Source organism: Brassica napus, chromosome A9 (genome assembly GCF_020379485.1).
Source record: "Brassica napus cultivar Da-Ae chromosome A9, Da-Ae, whole genome shotgun sequence".
Lineage (NCBI taxonomy): Eukaryota > Viridiplantae > Streptophyta > Magnoliopsida > Brassicales > Brassicaceae > Brassica > Brassica napus.
In genome coordinates, this window is record NC_063442.1 from 18,337,402 (window position 1) to 18,354,034 (window position 16,633).

The 16,633-nt window shown below is 36.8% G+C and overlaps 1 protein-coding gene across 1 annotated transcript; it reads right to left on the reverse strand.

The window, feature by feature from the left end:
- Positions 1–211: 211 nt before the first annotated feature.
- On the reverse strand, positions 212–967 carry LOC106422336 (E3 ubiquitin-protein ligase RHA1B-like). The gene has a single exon (XM_013863140.3). It carries the CDS (start codon positions 832–834, stop codon positions 340–342), a length of 495 nt encoding a protein of 164 aa, XP_013718594.2. The 5' UTR covers positions 835–967; the 3' UTR covers positions 212–339.
- Positions 968–16,633: the final 15,666 nt, after the last annotated feature.

A 16,633-nucleotide genomic window follows, 5' to 3' on the forward strand; every position in this document is an offset into this window, starting at 1 on the left:
TCTCAATTTTTCTATAAGATTTGAAAAATAAATATATTTGTTTCAAAGACTTTTTTTTTGTTTAAGGAGAACAACCACATACTTTGGATATTCTAAAGACAAGATTATGGATGATACATTTTATTTAAGAGAAAATATATATGCTATGCGTAGATTTTTAGTAGTCCATCTATATTCATAATATACCAAAATTTTATGTGTTTCCATCTAGTTGTTTTTACTTTTTATATGTTATATATATCGGATATAAATATCTACACAAGATCAGATACAAGAGCATATATAGTGGAATTCATACAGTAAACTCCAATACTGCCGATATTGAAAAATCAACGCCCATCATGACAAGTTGGCAATGTTACTTTCCGAATCATCATTGTACCAAACAAAACCAAGACCCGAACCCATCCGCGGGTAACTTTCGCTCGGTAGAAACCTATCCCGACAAACCGGACACGTCACCTTGCAGCAATCAACGATCCAACGGTCCAAACAACGATGATGAAACACGTGTCGACAATTCGGAAGCTGCCTAATGTCATCATCGGATTCAAAATCAGAGAGACACACCGTACAGCAATCTTCAAGATCGGTATGGATATCCGAGAAACGAACCACCGGGCAAATCTCGTCAGCAAGACTCACGGCTCTAGAGTTGTGCGGTTGGATAGGGACCAAAGGGTCCGGTCGAGGAATCTCGTGGTCTAGAAACTGAGGTAAGCCGATGTAAGGACAAAGCGCATCGACCATGTCTCTGAAGAAACCGATGACGTAAAGAGTCTTAAGTACGTATCCAGGAATCTGAAGCTCCCTGAAATCTGTAGGAAGACCCATAGGAGAGAGAGAGATAAAGCTAGAGTTGTGGAGTTTACAGAGAAGTATATGAAATATCTGTTGTTTGCTGTATATATATAGATGCTACGATTTTTAATTGAGTTTGACGTCATAAATAGAAAATAAAGTAAAGCATAATAATTGAAGCCGGCGGCTAAAAAATAGGAACTTGCGAAATGGATCAACAATGGTAGGTCTAGTGACGATATTATATAATTTATTATTATTTGTCCAGATTAAGTGGAATCTTGAAATGGCCTCGTAAAAGTAAAGGATTCAACATTAGATATGTAAATTGATAGAGGAACATGATTGGAATCTTCAAATAGCTCTCTCTTGGTTAACAGATTTAAAAAAGATATCTTAGGAAATAAATGATAATCCCATATACATTAAAAGAGAAGTCACTTTAGTGATTTCTGCTGAGGTGGCATTCATATAGAACTTCTCAGGAAAAACGTTATAATTCTATTAGCTGTTTTTTTTTAATTTTTCTTTTTCATTTATTTTTTTCACTCCCCTCCGCATTTACTAAAACACCATCGTATGTCATGAATTCTTTTTTTTTTCAATCGCGTATCAATGGAAGTTCTATATGGTTTCGATCCAATGAAGACAGTCCGACCAGATGAGTTTGCTTCTCCCTACTCTGCTACTTCAATCATATCCATCGCGAACATCGACGATAACCAGACGAGGTGTAGTTTGTCGATACTCACGGAATTTACGGTTTTTTTGGTTTCTCTGATTGAATTCGACTTTTAAGCTAATTGGCGAAGATTTTTTTGGTTTCTCTGATTGGATTCGACTTTTAAGCTATGATACAAAGATTGTTTGATTTCTCTGATTGGATTCAACATATGTTAAGCTATAAACTACGATCTGCTTATTAACATTTAGAATCTTTGTATCTAATTGACTGATTAACCTTCTTGCTTTTGAGGTCCTGATTCTCTTAAACAAGACAATTGCCACGACCAGAGATGTGTTATGCGGACTGTCTACTGATGGAACAAGAAGAGACAACTGACATTTACAAGAAACTTGCATTCGACTTCAGTCTCTGAATCAGGACTGTAAGATTATCTTCACCTTAATAACTCAACAAGCATTTAGACAGTTCTCTCTTGAGATTTTCAAGTTTGGTTTTTTTTTGTTTCATTAGCACGATTTAGAGCTTCACATTACTAATTCTGATAGTCTGTTGCATCGCTAATTGCTATTCGATTTAGAGGTTCACATTACTAATTTAGTCAGCCAGTTTCATTCCTTGCGGTTTCCGGTCTGTTGGTTTTCGGATTTTCAAGTTTGCTTTTAGTTTAATTATGGGAAAAATGTGAATAGCCTATTTACAAAAGGCCTAATATATTGTCGATAGATGTTAAGCCCATATAATTAGATAACTTGCGCAAGATTGTAAACTAATTTGCATATTAATAACTTTCCTTATTATTCCACTCAATTACTTGCGCAAGTTGTTTTCGTATTTATTACATTACTTGCGCAAGTTAAAATCATATCATATGCAAATCAATTTATGACAATACACAATTAAAATCTTTCTTTAAACGATTTCAATCTTTATTAGGGGTCATTAATATGATAAATAAATCGGCTTAATATATATATGAGAAACCCGAATGGTTAAAATACAAACATTTAGCTCTAACAAGAACAATGGCAATGGTGCGAGCCAAAAAAAATATTGTTTCTTATGTGAAAGAATTAAAACTCCGTAAAGATACGTCGCGTATTGAAGTTAGGATTGTTCGCTTGTGGAGAAACTATAACAAAGAATCAGGAAACACCATTGAAATGGTGGTTGTTGATAAAGAAGTAAGTATACATCACACAATATGGATTTATTTGGAAACATCGTTTATATACTTGTTCTGCGTGACTAAAACTCTTATCATTTTTGTGACCAGGGGACAAGAATTCATGCTTCAGTTGGTGAACAACTCATCAAAAAATTTGATGACAAGCTACGCGAGGGAGATGCGATTGTCCTCCAGTTGTTCAAAGTGTACGATGCAACTGGTGAATACCGTACAACGCCACATCCTTACAAAATTGGCTTCTTTCCAACAACTTTTGTTGGAAAAGCTGATGATTTTCCAAGTGCAGTTCCCGAAAAGTATTTCGCGGACTTCTATGATATTCTTGGTGGAAATCTGGATCATAGCTCTTTGGTTGGTGAGTTAGTTTCTTACGCAGTTAAAGACTCTTTCACTTTGTAGTTACTTATTTTTGATTTGACACTTATTTTTGTTATGTAGATTTTGTTGGCCAAATAGTTAACTTCGGGTCTCTGGAAAACAAAATAATAAAAGGAAAAGACAACATGAGGCTCTTGGTTGAGCTGCGTAACGCAAAGTAAGACTGTTTTTAATCTTAGTTATACTTTGCTAGCTAAACCTCTATTAACTGTATTTAACTTAAATTTATATTATACAGTAATGTGAAGATGATGTGTACTATGTGGGGTTGTTATGCTAAACAAGTATACGAATACAGTAGTAGTAACATGTCGACCATGATTATTTGTGTTATCAGATTTTGTTCTGTTAAAGAGTGGAAATGTATATAATATTGTTTCAATTTGTGTAAAATGATTGTGAGCATAACATATTAATAAGATCAATATACTTTGTAGGTGATTACTCCATATCTAGCAGGTATAATTCAACACATATTCTGCTCAACCCAACACTTAATTTTATTGAGGAGTTCAAATCAAGGTACGTGTCCTGCGTCTTACGTTCCAGACCTACGGAGGAGTTCAATACATATAGATGTTTATTTTAATTTGATCACCTCATTTTCACTGACGGGTTTTTAAATTATGTGTGATTATTTGTGATGGCAGTCTCCCTGATGATTCACTTGCTCTTACAAACAACGATAGTAGCCAATGGTCTGTTGGTACTGCTACTTCTATTCGTGCCAGGTTTTTTGTTCTTAATGAGAGGCTAACCATCAGAGAGATCATTGACAGTACTCTGGTATATAGACTACACTCTTTGATCTCAATTTTTTTACACATGCGTATACTCCATGTGTTATCAATGCTTTTAACATATTGTTATTGACGAATAGGTTGGCACTTTTGTCACTCTGCGGACTATATCAACAATTGATACTGAACGTTGCTGGCAATATTTAAGTTGCAAATACCACAACAAAAAAGTGATGCCGACAACCAATGTTGATGGTGATGGCCGGCCCTTGTTCTTCTACAATACGTGTGACAAAGAACACATTGATGTCATTTCCAGGTATTGAGCGGGTTAGATATACAAATAGATGAGTTGGGTAAATCGTCATTGAAATAGTCCGTGACGTTTATTAATATTTTTGTACAGGTTCAAATTAATTGCCCATGTCAAGGACGATAGCGGTGAGGCTAATTTTCTTTTGTTTGATGCTAATGCTCAACAAATTGTGCGTCATTCTGCTGCTGAACTCTATGACGAGGTACTTTTATGCAATATAATTGTACATCAATTAACAAAATAAATTTGTTGATTGGACCTGAATGTTTATCGAGAAATGTTTGTTTATTATTAACAGAATAAATTCGTTGATAAAACCACAATTGTACATCAATTAAAACCATAATTGTACATCAATTAACAGAATAAATTCGTTGATAAAACCATAATTGTACATTAATTAACAGAATAAATTTGCCGACATCTACTTTATCGAGAAATGTACTTCATAATTTATATTATTTATGGATAATATTTTGATTTTTATTATATTTTCTTTTAATATGTCTACATAAATGTTTGTTTATTATTTATAAAAAAATAATATTATTCACCTAAAATAAAGAATTACGACACATATACAATACAATTCTAATTAATGATAAAATCTGTTACTTCTAAAACTATACACTATTTATTCCATTTTTTGAATTAAAATATCTTCGTAAACACACAAAATATTTTGTGACGTTGCAATTATACATACACATAATATCTGCCTCTTCATACTGACATTACTGTGTTCCCTCTCGTGAGGTACGGGCCGAAAGGGAACACAAGGTGCGGGCCGATCATGTTCTTATGTCCGCACAGGGTGCGGGCCGTTCACCTAGTGATAAATTAAAGCAAAGGGAGATGTTGCTAGATGGTAGAGCGCTCGCTTAGCATGCGGGTAGGACTGGGTTCGCGGGTCAACCTGCCCCGTATGACCCGCCAACCCGCAGATCAATTCTATTTTTTAGACTCAAAATTCCGACCCGCATATCCCGCAAAAGAAAAATCGTAAACCCGCACCCGTCCCGCTAAGATTGCGGATAACCCGCGGGGCCCGCGGATAATATTAAATTTAATAAATAATTATTTTTATTATAAATTAATTACTTTTTATAATAAAAATTATACATTTATAATTTAAATTATATAATTTTCATTAATTTATATATATATTTTACATATTTTTATTTTTCTTTTTATTTATTTTAAAAAAATTTAGAAAAAATGATTTTTATTTTATTTTGCGGGTCGCCGCGTGATAGAACCAAAATCGGGAAGGATCACTTTAGCTGGGTGTTGGATATGAACCGAGAAGGCAATTGGCACTTCTGGAACTGAAATGGATTGAAAGGATCGTCAAGAGATGCGGAATGGCTCTTGATATACCCACGATCTAAGGCTAACCACCAAAGAAAGAATGAATGTGTTGGCTAACCACCAAACAACACACAAAGATGAATTGGCTGACCACCAAATCAACAAGCCGGTTCAAACCGATGAACTAGATAAGAACTCTCTCTCTCTCTCACTCAGAGAAGAAACGATATAAACAACCAAAACTGAACTGATTTTATTCATCAAAGGGACTACATATTTATAGTGTTTTGTAGTCAAAGACAATAAAAGAAAATGTGGGAAAACAATGCATAGGAAATATAAATTTGACTAGATCTAGTCAAGGCACGGAAAATAGAGAAGACTAGATCTGGTCAAGGCACGGAAAATAGAGAAGACTAGATCTGGTCAAGGCACGGAAAACGGAGAAGACCAGTCAAGATGTCTAGATTCATCCGAACCAGATGGATGCACGGGGTAAAGATAAGGACGCTTGCGGGACTGTCCGGATGGTCCGCCGGATGAGAATGCATGTCCGTCTTTGGGTTTTTCACCACCCAAGCTAAGTCTGGCTCGACCCAAGTCAAGTATGGCACGGTGAAAAACATGAACCTCGGTTGAAATGTTTAGAACGTCCTGAACTCCATGCTGAGCTGGTTCCATGTAATGATTCGTGGTCTGCGGCACATCATTCCCTTCCTCTTCAAAAAGATTTGTCCTCAAATCTGAAACATTAAAAGGAAAAGGATTATAAGCAAAAGAACCATAATCGGAACGTTGCTCACCTTGAGTTTGGTCCGGATTGTGAATGGAACAAGATCCTTCTCTATGACCACAATTTTGCTCTCCACCTGATCCTTCCTTCGGTTCATGTGCATAGTCATCAAAAATTGGTAAAACGTCTTCCTTTTCTGGCTCGGTTTCAACTTTCTCCAAAGTCACCAACGTTTTCTGTTTTTGGCACTTGTTGGCATAATGACCGACCTTATGGCATTTGAAACACCTGGTAGAAAGAGCCTTGCTTGTGGTTTTCACAGCCTTGCTTTTATCAGAAGACAACACATTAGTTTTCAAATCAGAATTTGAAATAGAAGAAGAATTACTTTGTTGTTTTGGTGCAGAAGAAGTGTTGCTGTTTCCCTTCTTTTTGAGTTGTCGGACAACATGAATCGCCTTATGCAACATCTTTTCCAAGCTGGCATAAGTCTGAAGCTCATTCTGATCAGGCACATCACAGTTGCTTCTCTTGGCTTTGGTGAAGGGACGATCACGACTTCTGACCCACTTCTCATCATCACTCCTGTTTTGTCTCTTCTTTTGTTTCTGCACTAAGTCAAACTCATTAGAAGTAAACTGTTTCTTATCAAAAATCAATTGCTCATTTTCAAAAACAGTTTTAAAAGGAAAGTAGATGTCTTGTTGTGGTTTTGATTTCTTGAGAAGTCCAAACATCCTGAAAACACTTAACAAAGTTAGCAAATAAAAATCCTCCCACTCTCAAGTGTTTAGCTCACGATTTTTAGATGGTCACTCAGAGTTCTTTCCACTGGTTCAAAGGATGATAGGCAGTCAAAATTCAGCAATCAAAACCCAAAACAAACTTTTGTGGGAAAAAGAAAAGAGAAAGAAAGATGAAGAGATTTTTGAAATGGATCCGCCTTAACTGTCCTAAGGCTGGGTTTCTCTTCAGCCAGCAGGATTTCTCTTCCACCACTCCCCCTGGATTTCTCTTCAGAAGGTGATTCAAGCCAAAACTTTTTTTTTTCTTTTTTATCGTTTTTTTTTTTTTTTTTATAATAGGCGATCACAAGGGAGTAAGGGAACAGCCCGGATCCAAGAAATAAGAAAAGAAAAACGTGGAGAGATGAGAAGATGAAAGATGAAAGAAAACAAACCAGCCAAAGTGGCTCTGATACCACTTGATAGAACCAAAATCGGGAAGGATCACTTTAGCTGGGTGTTGGATATGAACCGAGAAGGCAATTGGCACTTCTGGAACTGAAATGGATTGAAAGGATCGTCAAGAGATGCGGAATGGCTCTTGATATACCCACGATCTAAGGCTAACCACCAAAGAAAGAATGAATGTGTTGGCTAACCACCAAACAACACACAAAGATGAATTGGCTGACCACCAAATCAACAAGCCGGTTCAAACCGATGAACTAGCTAAGAACTCTCTCTCTTGATAGAACCAAAATAAGGATCACTCTTCGGTAAGGTTGATATGAACTCAGATCCGAGAGGATTGAGAACTGATGGATCGAGGGGTGACACTAAGGGTTGCGGAATAGCCCAAAGATACTACCAGACTTCGATCGTTGCCGGATGTGACGCACCGGTCCAACAAAAGAAGGATCGAAACTTGGAGATAACCTCACCAAGAAACTAAGAACAAGTTCTACAAAGAACAAAGAGTTTTAACTCAACAAAAGGGGAAAACAATCTGCTTTATTTCGTGGCTCTAAGGCCTTATTTATAGGATTACAAGTTGTAGAGATCCAAAGAAGAATGTACTAAAAACAAGACATTGGAAATAGAAACAAAGACTTGACTAAATAAAGTCTTTAACTGAAACTTGGACTACCTCTTCATATAGCCACGACCAGGACTTTGAAAGGTGAAGAATATACTCCTGATATGGGCCAAGACATGTCCCTTTGAGGCCTGGTCGAAATCCATCTTTTCTCTTAGCCAATATTTTATCGGTTTCTCCATTTGGGCTAAACAAGCTCGTTTTTGAATCTTTTTGAAAACCATCAAGCCCAATGCTTTTTTGGACATTTAGAACATGAATAATCACCTTTGGCATGATTGAATTGACCGTTGGTTCATCAGAAAGAAGGTTAGCCATTTCGAGCTTCTCGGGTGGTCTGAATTCGCGAGAACTGAAGATCACCTGATTTGTAAATAGCATAACTATCACATATGAACTCCGTTTGATCTGATTCTTCTTTGAGGAGCTCCGTAATTGAGTTGAGAACATTCTCCAAGTGATTTCATGTGTAGAAGCCTCGTGGTTTAGCAGATATGAGTCAAACAATGAACATATATCATTACTGCTTCCAATGATCAAACCATGCATGTCTGTTTTGCCCGGTGCGCTACCCCATGGCACATCATTCCCTCCCTCTTCAAAAGGATTTGACCTCAAATCAATTTTACCTGAATCAAAAGAAAATGAATCAGACAAAAAGAATTTTAAAATCATGTAAAATTCAGAGAAGGAAAATTTTGGACAGAAACTTCCTTGGAGTTTTGAACTTGCTTCCCTCAAGTATTTCCAGTTCCATGTTCGAAGAACATAAGTCCTTAGGCATTCTCCAGCGCTTGCTCTCCTTGGAAACTGATCATGCTTATCCTGTTCATTCAAAACAACTAGAGAAACCACATCAAATCTGCGAAAGAAATAATCAAAGGGTTTCTCTATCTTTAGGACATCAAGATCAGGATCCAAGCCCTTAGGATAATCATCAAGAACGTGGGCAAGACTCAAACAAGTAAGCTGATCGCCAAAAATTGGTTTATCAATTTTAAAATTAGGCCAAGCTGAGAAACGGTCAGGAAAACAAAGAGTCAATGCCAAATCTGAAAAATTCTTATCATGAATGAAATCAAATTGATTCTTTGGCCTAAGAAATTTTGGTTCATGCCTTTTCCTAAACCAAATCTCTTTCAAAGCACAGCTCAATAAACACAATTCATGGAAAGGTTTAAACAAAACGTTTTTCAACCAAGTGAAGATGTGATTTCGTTTAGAAATTCTCGGTTTTAAAACATTTTCATGATGAGCAGAGATAATCAACCCATGATCCTTACAGTGCTTTTGGTTTGGCCAGGAGGTTGACTGAGGAAACACCTTTGGTTCATTGAGGATCGGTTTTGGCTCAGGTCGATTCTTTCTGGGGCATGAATCTCCTTTAGAAATCTGGTACTCGCGGATAGTTGGACTGAAGAACCTCCGGTTTGGAAAATTCATAACTTCTTCATCCGTGAAGCTTTTCATGCGATTCCAAGCCTCAGTGAATCCTTGATGAGTTGGCTTTCTTGTAAAATTGGATTCAAGACAAAAGACCTTAGTACTGTTGAGATATCCTTCTTGGACTGAACCTTTGTCGCTGGCACCAAGGTAGCCGGTTTGAACAACAAAGCTTCTCCAAATCTGAGGTTGTTGGGCTCGGCCAATGCTTTCATTCAGAGGCTGAACCTGTCTTTCCTGGATACTCAAAACAAACACTAAAAGACCAGGATCAAATGTGCAAGATAAATATTTGTTCAAATCACAAATCAAGATATCTTTTCCAAGAACAAATTGCACATTTTTCAGCCTTTCAAGGTGCTCATCAAAGTAAATATTACAGACAAGAATTTTATCAAGATATGCAACAACAGTATTCATTTTCAAAATGGGCATATCCTTCCCAACATCTGAACACACAAGCTTAAGTTCAGTTTGAGAATCATTTATCAAAAGTTCAAGGCATTTCTCAAAGAATGTGTTGTAAACCAAAATATCATCAGAACTCAAGACAACACCATTATCACGAAATGATCTCAGAAAATGCCAAGTATTATCAGTTTCAAAACTCAAGAGATCAGGCTGCAAAACAGAACCACAAAATTCAAGATCACGAAAATCATTTTCAGTTTCAAGTGATTTCTGTTCCAGCAACTTCTGAATCAAAATTTCGTCCAAGGCATAAGAGGATGCAAACAATTCATCAGTGATCAGTACATGTCTAGAAGAACTCAGATCAAAGCCATTTCCTTTGCAAACAAACAAATCAAGAGATTTTTCAGCACAAAAATCAGTTTGTTGCAAATCAAGATCAAATGGCCTTCCAAGAAGATGAAAACCTTTGTTATGTTCCAAGAACTGATCAAAGCTCAAAATAATTCCAGAAGTGATGCCATTGACACTTTGAAAACGTGATTGATCAAGACATTTATCAGGTTCAAAGATTTTTAAAGAATTAATCATGTTATCAAAAACAGATTTTGAAACACAAAAATCTTTCATCTTGTCAAGACCAAAACGAATTACATCATCAGTACTGACTTTCACAACCATGTCAGGCAGAGAATTAAGAGAAGAAGGTTCCTCACAGTGCTCTTGAAGATCATGAAGCAAAGGGGCAGGAGATGAAGGAGCAGTAGTTGTGCCGGAATCAAAGCAAAGATGGCTCTCCATAAAGGTGGATATGATGCTTGTTGCTTCTTCATCAAAGACTGGACCAAGTTCGTCCTCCTCATCAAAGATAGGACCTAGTTCATCATCCAAACATATCCTAGTGTCAAGACATGGGCACTGATGTGGAAAATCCAGTGGCTCTTCCTCAAAAACCTGTGGAGACAAAACAAGACTACTCGGAAGCTCCGGTTGCAAAACAGTTAGTTCTACAATAGCTTGTTCATTATCAAGATTAAACTCAGTTTCAAGAGAAGGAAGATCACAATCTTTTTCGCAAAACATCAAGCTTTCAATTAGCTCTTCATCAGATTCATCAAAAATGGGTAGAGAATCTGAAAAATCTTTAAGTTCTTCAAAATGGTTTTCAGATTCACCTTGGGCTTTCTTACTGATGAACAAGGATGGCTCAGCTACTGGAGCACGTGTGGATGTGCTCTTCTTTTGGCTCTTGTTGAAGTCCTTAAGGGCTTTGTCCACTCCCTTAACAAGGTTATCACAAATTTGTTGGACATCAATTTGAAAGGGTTGCCTTTTTGGATCAGCCACATCTCTGGTTGTTTTTCTCCTTATAGCTGGCTGTTCCTGCACACTAACAAACTCATCAAAATAATTCAAAGGATATTTAAAAGGAGTTTGAGAGTTAGAATTTCGTTGAGGCTTCTCCTTGTTACTTTTCCTTTGCAAACCAAACATCATAAACCTGAAAAATCTCAACACAAAAGTTAGTAGATAAAAACCTCACACTCTCAAGTGTTTAATCTCACCCACTCAAGTGTTTCTCTCAGATTTAGGTGATCACACACAAGTTTCTACTCAATGTTCTAAGAGAACAAATCAAAGAATCTCAATGGGCAAATCCAAGCAAACAAGGGAATTTTCTCAAGAAAGAAAGATAAGAGATTTTTTTGATTTTTGAAATCCGTTTTAACCACCTCAAAGGCTGGATTTCTCCTCAGCCAGCAGGCTTTCTCTTCCACCACCAATCCACAAAACAAACTTTGAACTTTTTTTTTTTTTTTTTTTTGAATCAAATCGTAAATCTTTTTTTTTTATATATATATATATATATGGATGGTAATGAGGGGCCCGGATTTAAGAAAGGTAGAAGAAGAAGTGTTTGAAGATGATGGAGAGATGAGAAGATGGAATGATAATAGAGTTACCGGAAGAGTGGCTCTGATACCACTTGATAGAACCAAAATCGGGAAGGATCACTTTAGCTGGGTGTTGGATATGAACCGAGAAGGCAATTGGCACTTCTGGAACTGAAATGGATTGAAAGGATCGTCAAGAGATGCGGAATGGCTCTTGATATACCCACGATCTAAGGCTAACCACCAAAGAAAGAATGAATGTGTTGGCTAACCACCAAACAACACACAAAGATGAATTGGCTGACCACCAAATCAACAAGCCGGTTCAAACCGATGAACTAGCTAAGAACTCTCTCTCTCTCTCTCACTCAGAGAAGAAACGAAATAAACAACCAAAACTGAACTGATTTTATTCATCAAAGGGACTACATATTTATAGTGTTTTGTAGTCAAAGACAATAAAAGAAAATGTGGGAAAACAATGCATAGGAAATATAAATTTGACTAGATCTAGTCAAGGCACGGAAAATAGAGAAGACTAGATCTGGTCAAGGCACGGAAAATAGAGAAGACTAGATCTGGTCAAGGCACGGAAAACGGAGAAGACCAGTCAAGATGTCTAGATTCATCCGAACCAGATGGATGCACGGGGTAAAGATAAGGACGCTTGCGGGACTGTCCGGATGGTCCGCCGGATGAGAATGCATGTCCGTCTTTGGGTTTTTCACCACCCAAGCTAAGTCTGGCTCGACCCAAGTCAAGTATGGCACGGTGAAAAACATGAACCTCGGTTGAAATGTTCAGAACGTCCTGAACTCCATGCTGAGCTGGTTCCATGTAATGATTTGTGGTCTGCGGCACATCACCGCGTATCCACGACTCAAATTTGGTTGACCCACACCCGCCCCGCTAAAACTCGACTCAATCCGCACCTGCATCCACATGCTGAAATTTATAAATCGATCGATCTGCACCCGTCCCGCGGCTGGTCAAACCGGGCGGGACCCGCGGGTAATGACCCAAATTCCCAGCTCTACATGCGGGATATACGGCGAAAGGTTTCTTGGGCAATAATGCTTCTCTAAGATCTAACATCAATAGTTGTAAAAAAAGAAGATCTAACATCAATAAAGTTATTACAATTGGTTCCTAACCGAAAGGTTTTGTGCAACTATTTGATATGTACCTCCATGTATTCTACACGACCTGATTCTGGAATGGGTCGGCTTATCCACAGCGCTGCTGCAGCTCTTCGATACATATTCTTTAGCATCAACCGTTTTCTGATCAGAAGAGACTTCGTAAGTTGAACTGATTGTTTTCTTGGAATGTTCTCCAGCGTCTCGAGCAAGTTTCTAATAGTCTCGATACAACCATACTATGTCACAAAAATATCAGCTATATCGTTCAAATTTTATGTATTTTTTTTTGTTAGTATATAAATTAATCTGAAATTCAGAAAATCTACAATTAATAGTTACCAAATTTAGATACATTTTCTTTCGAATTTAAATATTTTTTTTTATAAACTAGCTATGAAACTATGAGTTTGATTAGTTGGTGTTGTAACTTTATCTTTATTTTGCTTTAGAATTTAAGTTGTAGATATTTTGGTAGTGGTTTTATTTTTATTTTTCCTGTGATTGTTTCTAATAGTATCCAACATAATTTCTTTTCTGATTCTTTGGCCACAGATTTATTTTTGAAAACTAAATCATAATTGTTTCGTATAAAAAAGCTCTAGAAAAAATGATTTTCCACAACTTCCAATCATGATGGTTGTACAAACATCATGAAAACTCTTGAATAAGAGTTATTTTATACTAGTATTGAGTAATTTTGCTTGCAAATAAACACATTTCAGTTTTTAAAAATTGACATGTACAGCATAACTATATTTTATCAGATAAGTAAATGCGTATACACTAAAAATAGTATTAACACACTTATAATTAAGTAACCACAAACATATAAACTTAGCTTGCTTTTGTTGATAAATTTTTACATTGATCTTAAATAGTTTGTTGAATATAAATATTAGTATGAAGCTTTTCTATTTTATTTCGTTTTGTTCTTTCAATATTTTCTCTAGTTGTATCCATGTACAAACTAAAATAATGTTACAAACCCAATAAAAGCAGAAAAAATCAGCATGTAACATAGAAACATCATCGCATGAAAAAATAATCAGTGCATAGGAATGGGAATTAATTATGTAGTCAAAATTATTAAAAAAAATTAGTTTGAGAATAGGTGAGTGTTGCTACTAAATTTTTGCTACTATAGACACAAATTGTAAGCTCATGTCAGACATAATTAAACCATTGAAAGTAGATTAGACACTTTTGATAACATATAAGCATAATTGCTTTTCCATGTTTCAGATTTTTTCAACCGTTCTTTTGAAGTTATATACGTATGAATGGTGACCATCGTCCCACCCCGCTCTACAGTTAACAGTAACAAAAATCTTTACATATACTATATATCTATACATTTTTATAACTGTTAAAACCACGCCGCAGTTGAACCGCTTGTCCCGCACCGCTCAAACCGCAGTCACCATTCAGAACCGTAATATATTTAAGTATACACACCAGGAGTATTTACCTTTTAACAAAAGCCATTCTATCAAAAGTCTTTCTTCTGATTCGACAATGTTTGTGTAACACCCTAAAATCCAAGCCCAAAAAGTTTTTGTGATTTAAAAGGGAAAGCCCATCTTGCAGCCCATTGTGATGAAAACCCTAGGGTTCCTTGCCTTTTCCTATAAATACAAAGCTTCTACTTCTTAGTCTCTCATCAGAAACTTTGAAGCGAAACTCTGCAGAGAAATATCGGAGACCGGAAATCCTAGCTGTCGACTCTCTCTCTCTCTCTCCTCGCGCCGCCTCTCCTTCTTTTCTCTCTCCTCACCGCGTCTCTCTCCTCACGATCTCTCTCTCTCTCCCGGCCGACTCTCTCTCTCTCTCTCCTCGGGCGTGAGCAGCCGCGAGTGGTGGTGGTGGCCGTGTGGTGTCGTTAATCTCAGATCTCATCTCTCTTATCTCTTGTTTTCACATCCAGATCCAGATCTAGGATAAGATGAGGTGTTCTACCAAGATCTTGTTCATGTTCTTTTATATTGTTGAATGAGGAGTTAGGATTGTTTAGATCCTGATTGATGCTAGGTTGATAGATCATACTACATAAAGAACGCTCATATTGATTAAGGACATTAATTGAACTGTCTTGGATTGATGTGTGATATTGATATGATTCTTTGATATGATTCTTCGGACTGAGTGTTTGTGAAAGCTAGGATGTATAGAAAGAATTACACGATGGTCATAGAATATTGTTAATCGGAATGATAGATGAATGGTAGGACATCCGTGAATGGTTGTTTAATGAATTAAGTGTGACACCGAGAACGGGTGGGGTCATAAAGGGAAGAAAGATTGAGTCTAAGTAAATGAAAGAAAAAGGAAAAGAATAAGGAAAAAAAGGAAATATGATTGAATGATTAGTAAATTACCCGAGGAGGGTGGATAGAAAGAAAACGCGGCGGCCGCGTTCAAAAACGGTGGAGATGCGGGGCCATAGCATCAGTAAAAATGGCAGATTAAGAATAGAGGCGCCGGTAAGATTGAGTCACACCGAGTCTTGGCGGGAAGGGGTAGTAATACAGTGCAAGGGTGGACCACATCTGGTGAACCGGATGTTGAGCATGCCAGGGCAGACGACTCCACAGAAATACAACAAGAAAAGAGATGTAACGGATCGCTTGAGCTGTGTAGGTCCTAGAGTTCTAGGATGTTTGGAGTCTTAAACCGAATTATGTGAATTAGGTGATGACTGATTTCATTACATTGCTTGATTTGATGAAATGAAACGAATGTAGCTAGTTAATTAAGTTATATCTAACTGAGTGTAGTGACTAGCCGGTTCTCGTTTCGCATTGAGCAGTATAAAGGCTCATAGGAGAGACTGGTCTGGAATCGCTTCACTGAGTATTCTTTACTCACTCCTCTTTTTCCTCTCTTTTTTCGCAGAACTATAAGTGTAAACGTTGATGGTAACGAAGGAAATGCACCTGAAGTTTTGGGACCAGTAACGGGACACACAGAGATATCAGAAATGTAGATATGTGTGTCTTTAACCTCGTGCCCGGGAATTCCGGTTGGAAATGGGAAAGGGGCGGGTGTTACAGTTTGCATCTTCATTTGTGGTTGACTTCTATCCTCCTTATCTTTCCTTCTCTTTCTTCACGTTAAAAAAACCTCTTTGTTCGAGTTGAATCTCCAGCCATTCAAATCCACCATGTCCACTCTTTCTCGAGCTTTCATATCCCTAAACCGGTTCCCAAGAAGCATGTCCTGCTCTGCCGTAATCAACAAAAATGTATGAAGGAGGGAGATAGCACTATTAGGAATAATCCTCTATCAGCACTCGCTCTAGGATTCAGGACATTCAAGATGACCCCAAATATAAATTAGGATTTTGAAAGCAAAGAAGAAGAAAAATACATCCTTTATATTATGTTTTTGATCGATCAAAAAGGTTTTTCTAATTTTCTTTATCGAATGTGATAAAAATTTGGTAGATATAAGAGAATGAAAAATTAAAGATCGTGGTTAAAGTATGATCGTGGGTAGTTTACAGATTATTTTTTGTTCTAAATATTATTTTTTGAGTTTTTTTCTTAATTTTTTACATTATTATGTATCAGAATATGATTGGTTGAGTGACTTGCAATTTAGTATAAGATTAGGATATATACAAATGTCTTGTATTCTCCAAACTCATGCATTATTATGTATAACAACACATTATAATTTTTTAAAAATTGTCGCATATGTCTTATGTACAAAATAAGAAGCAAAAATTTGTGGTATAAGATATAATTATATTATATAAAATATTTCATA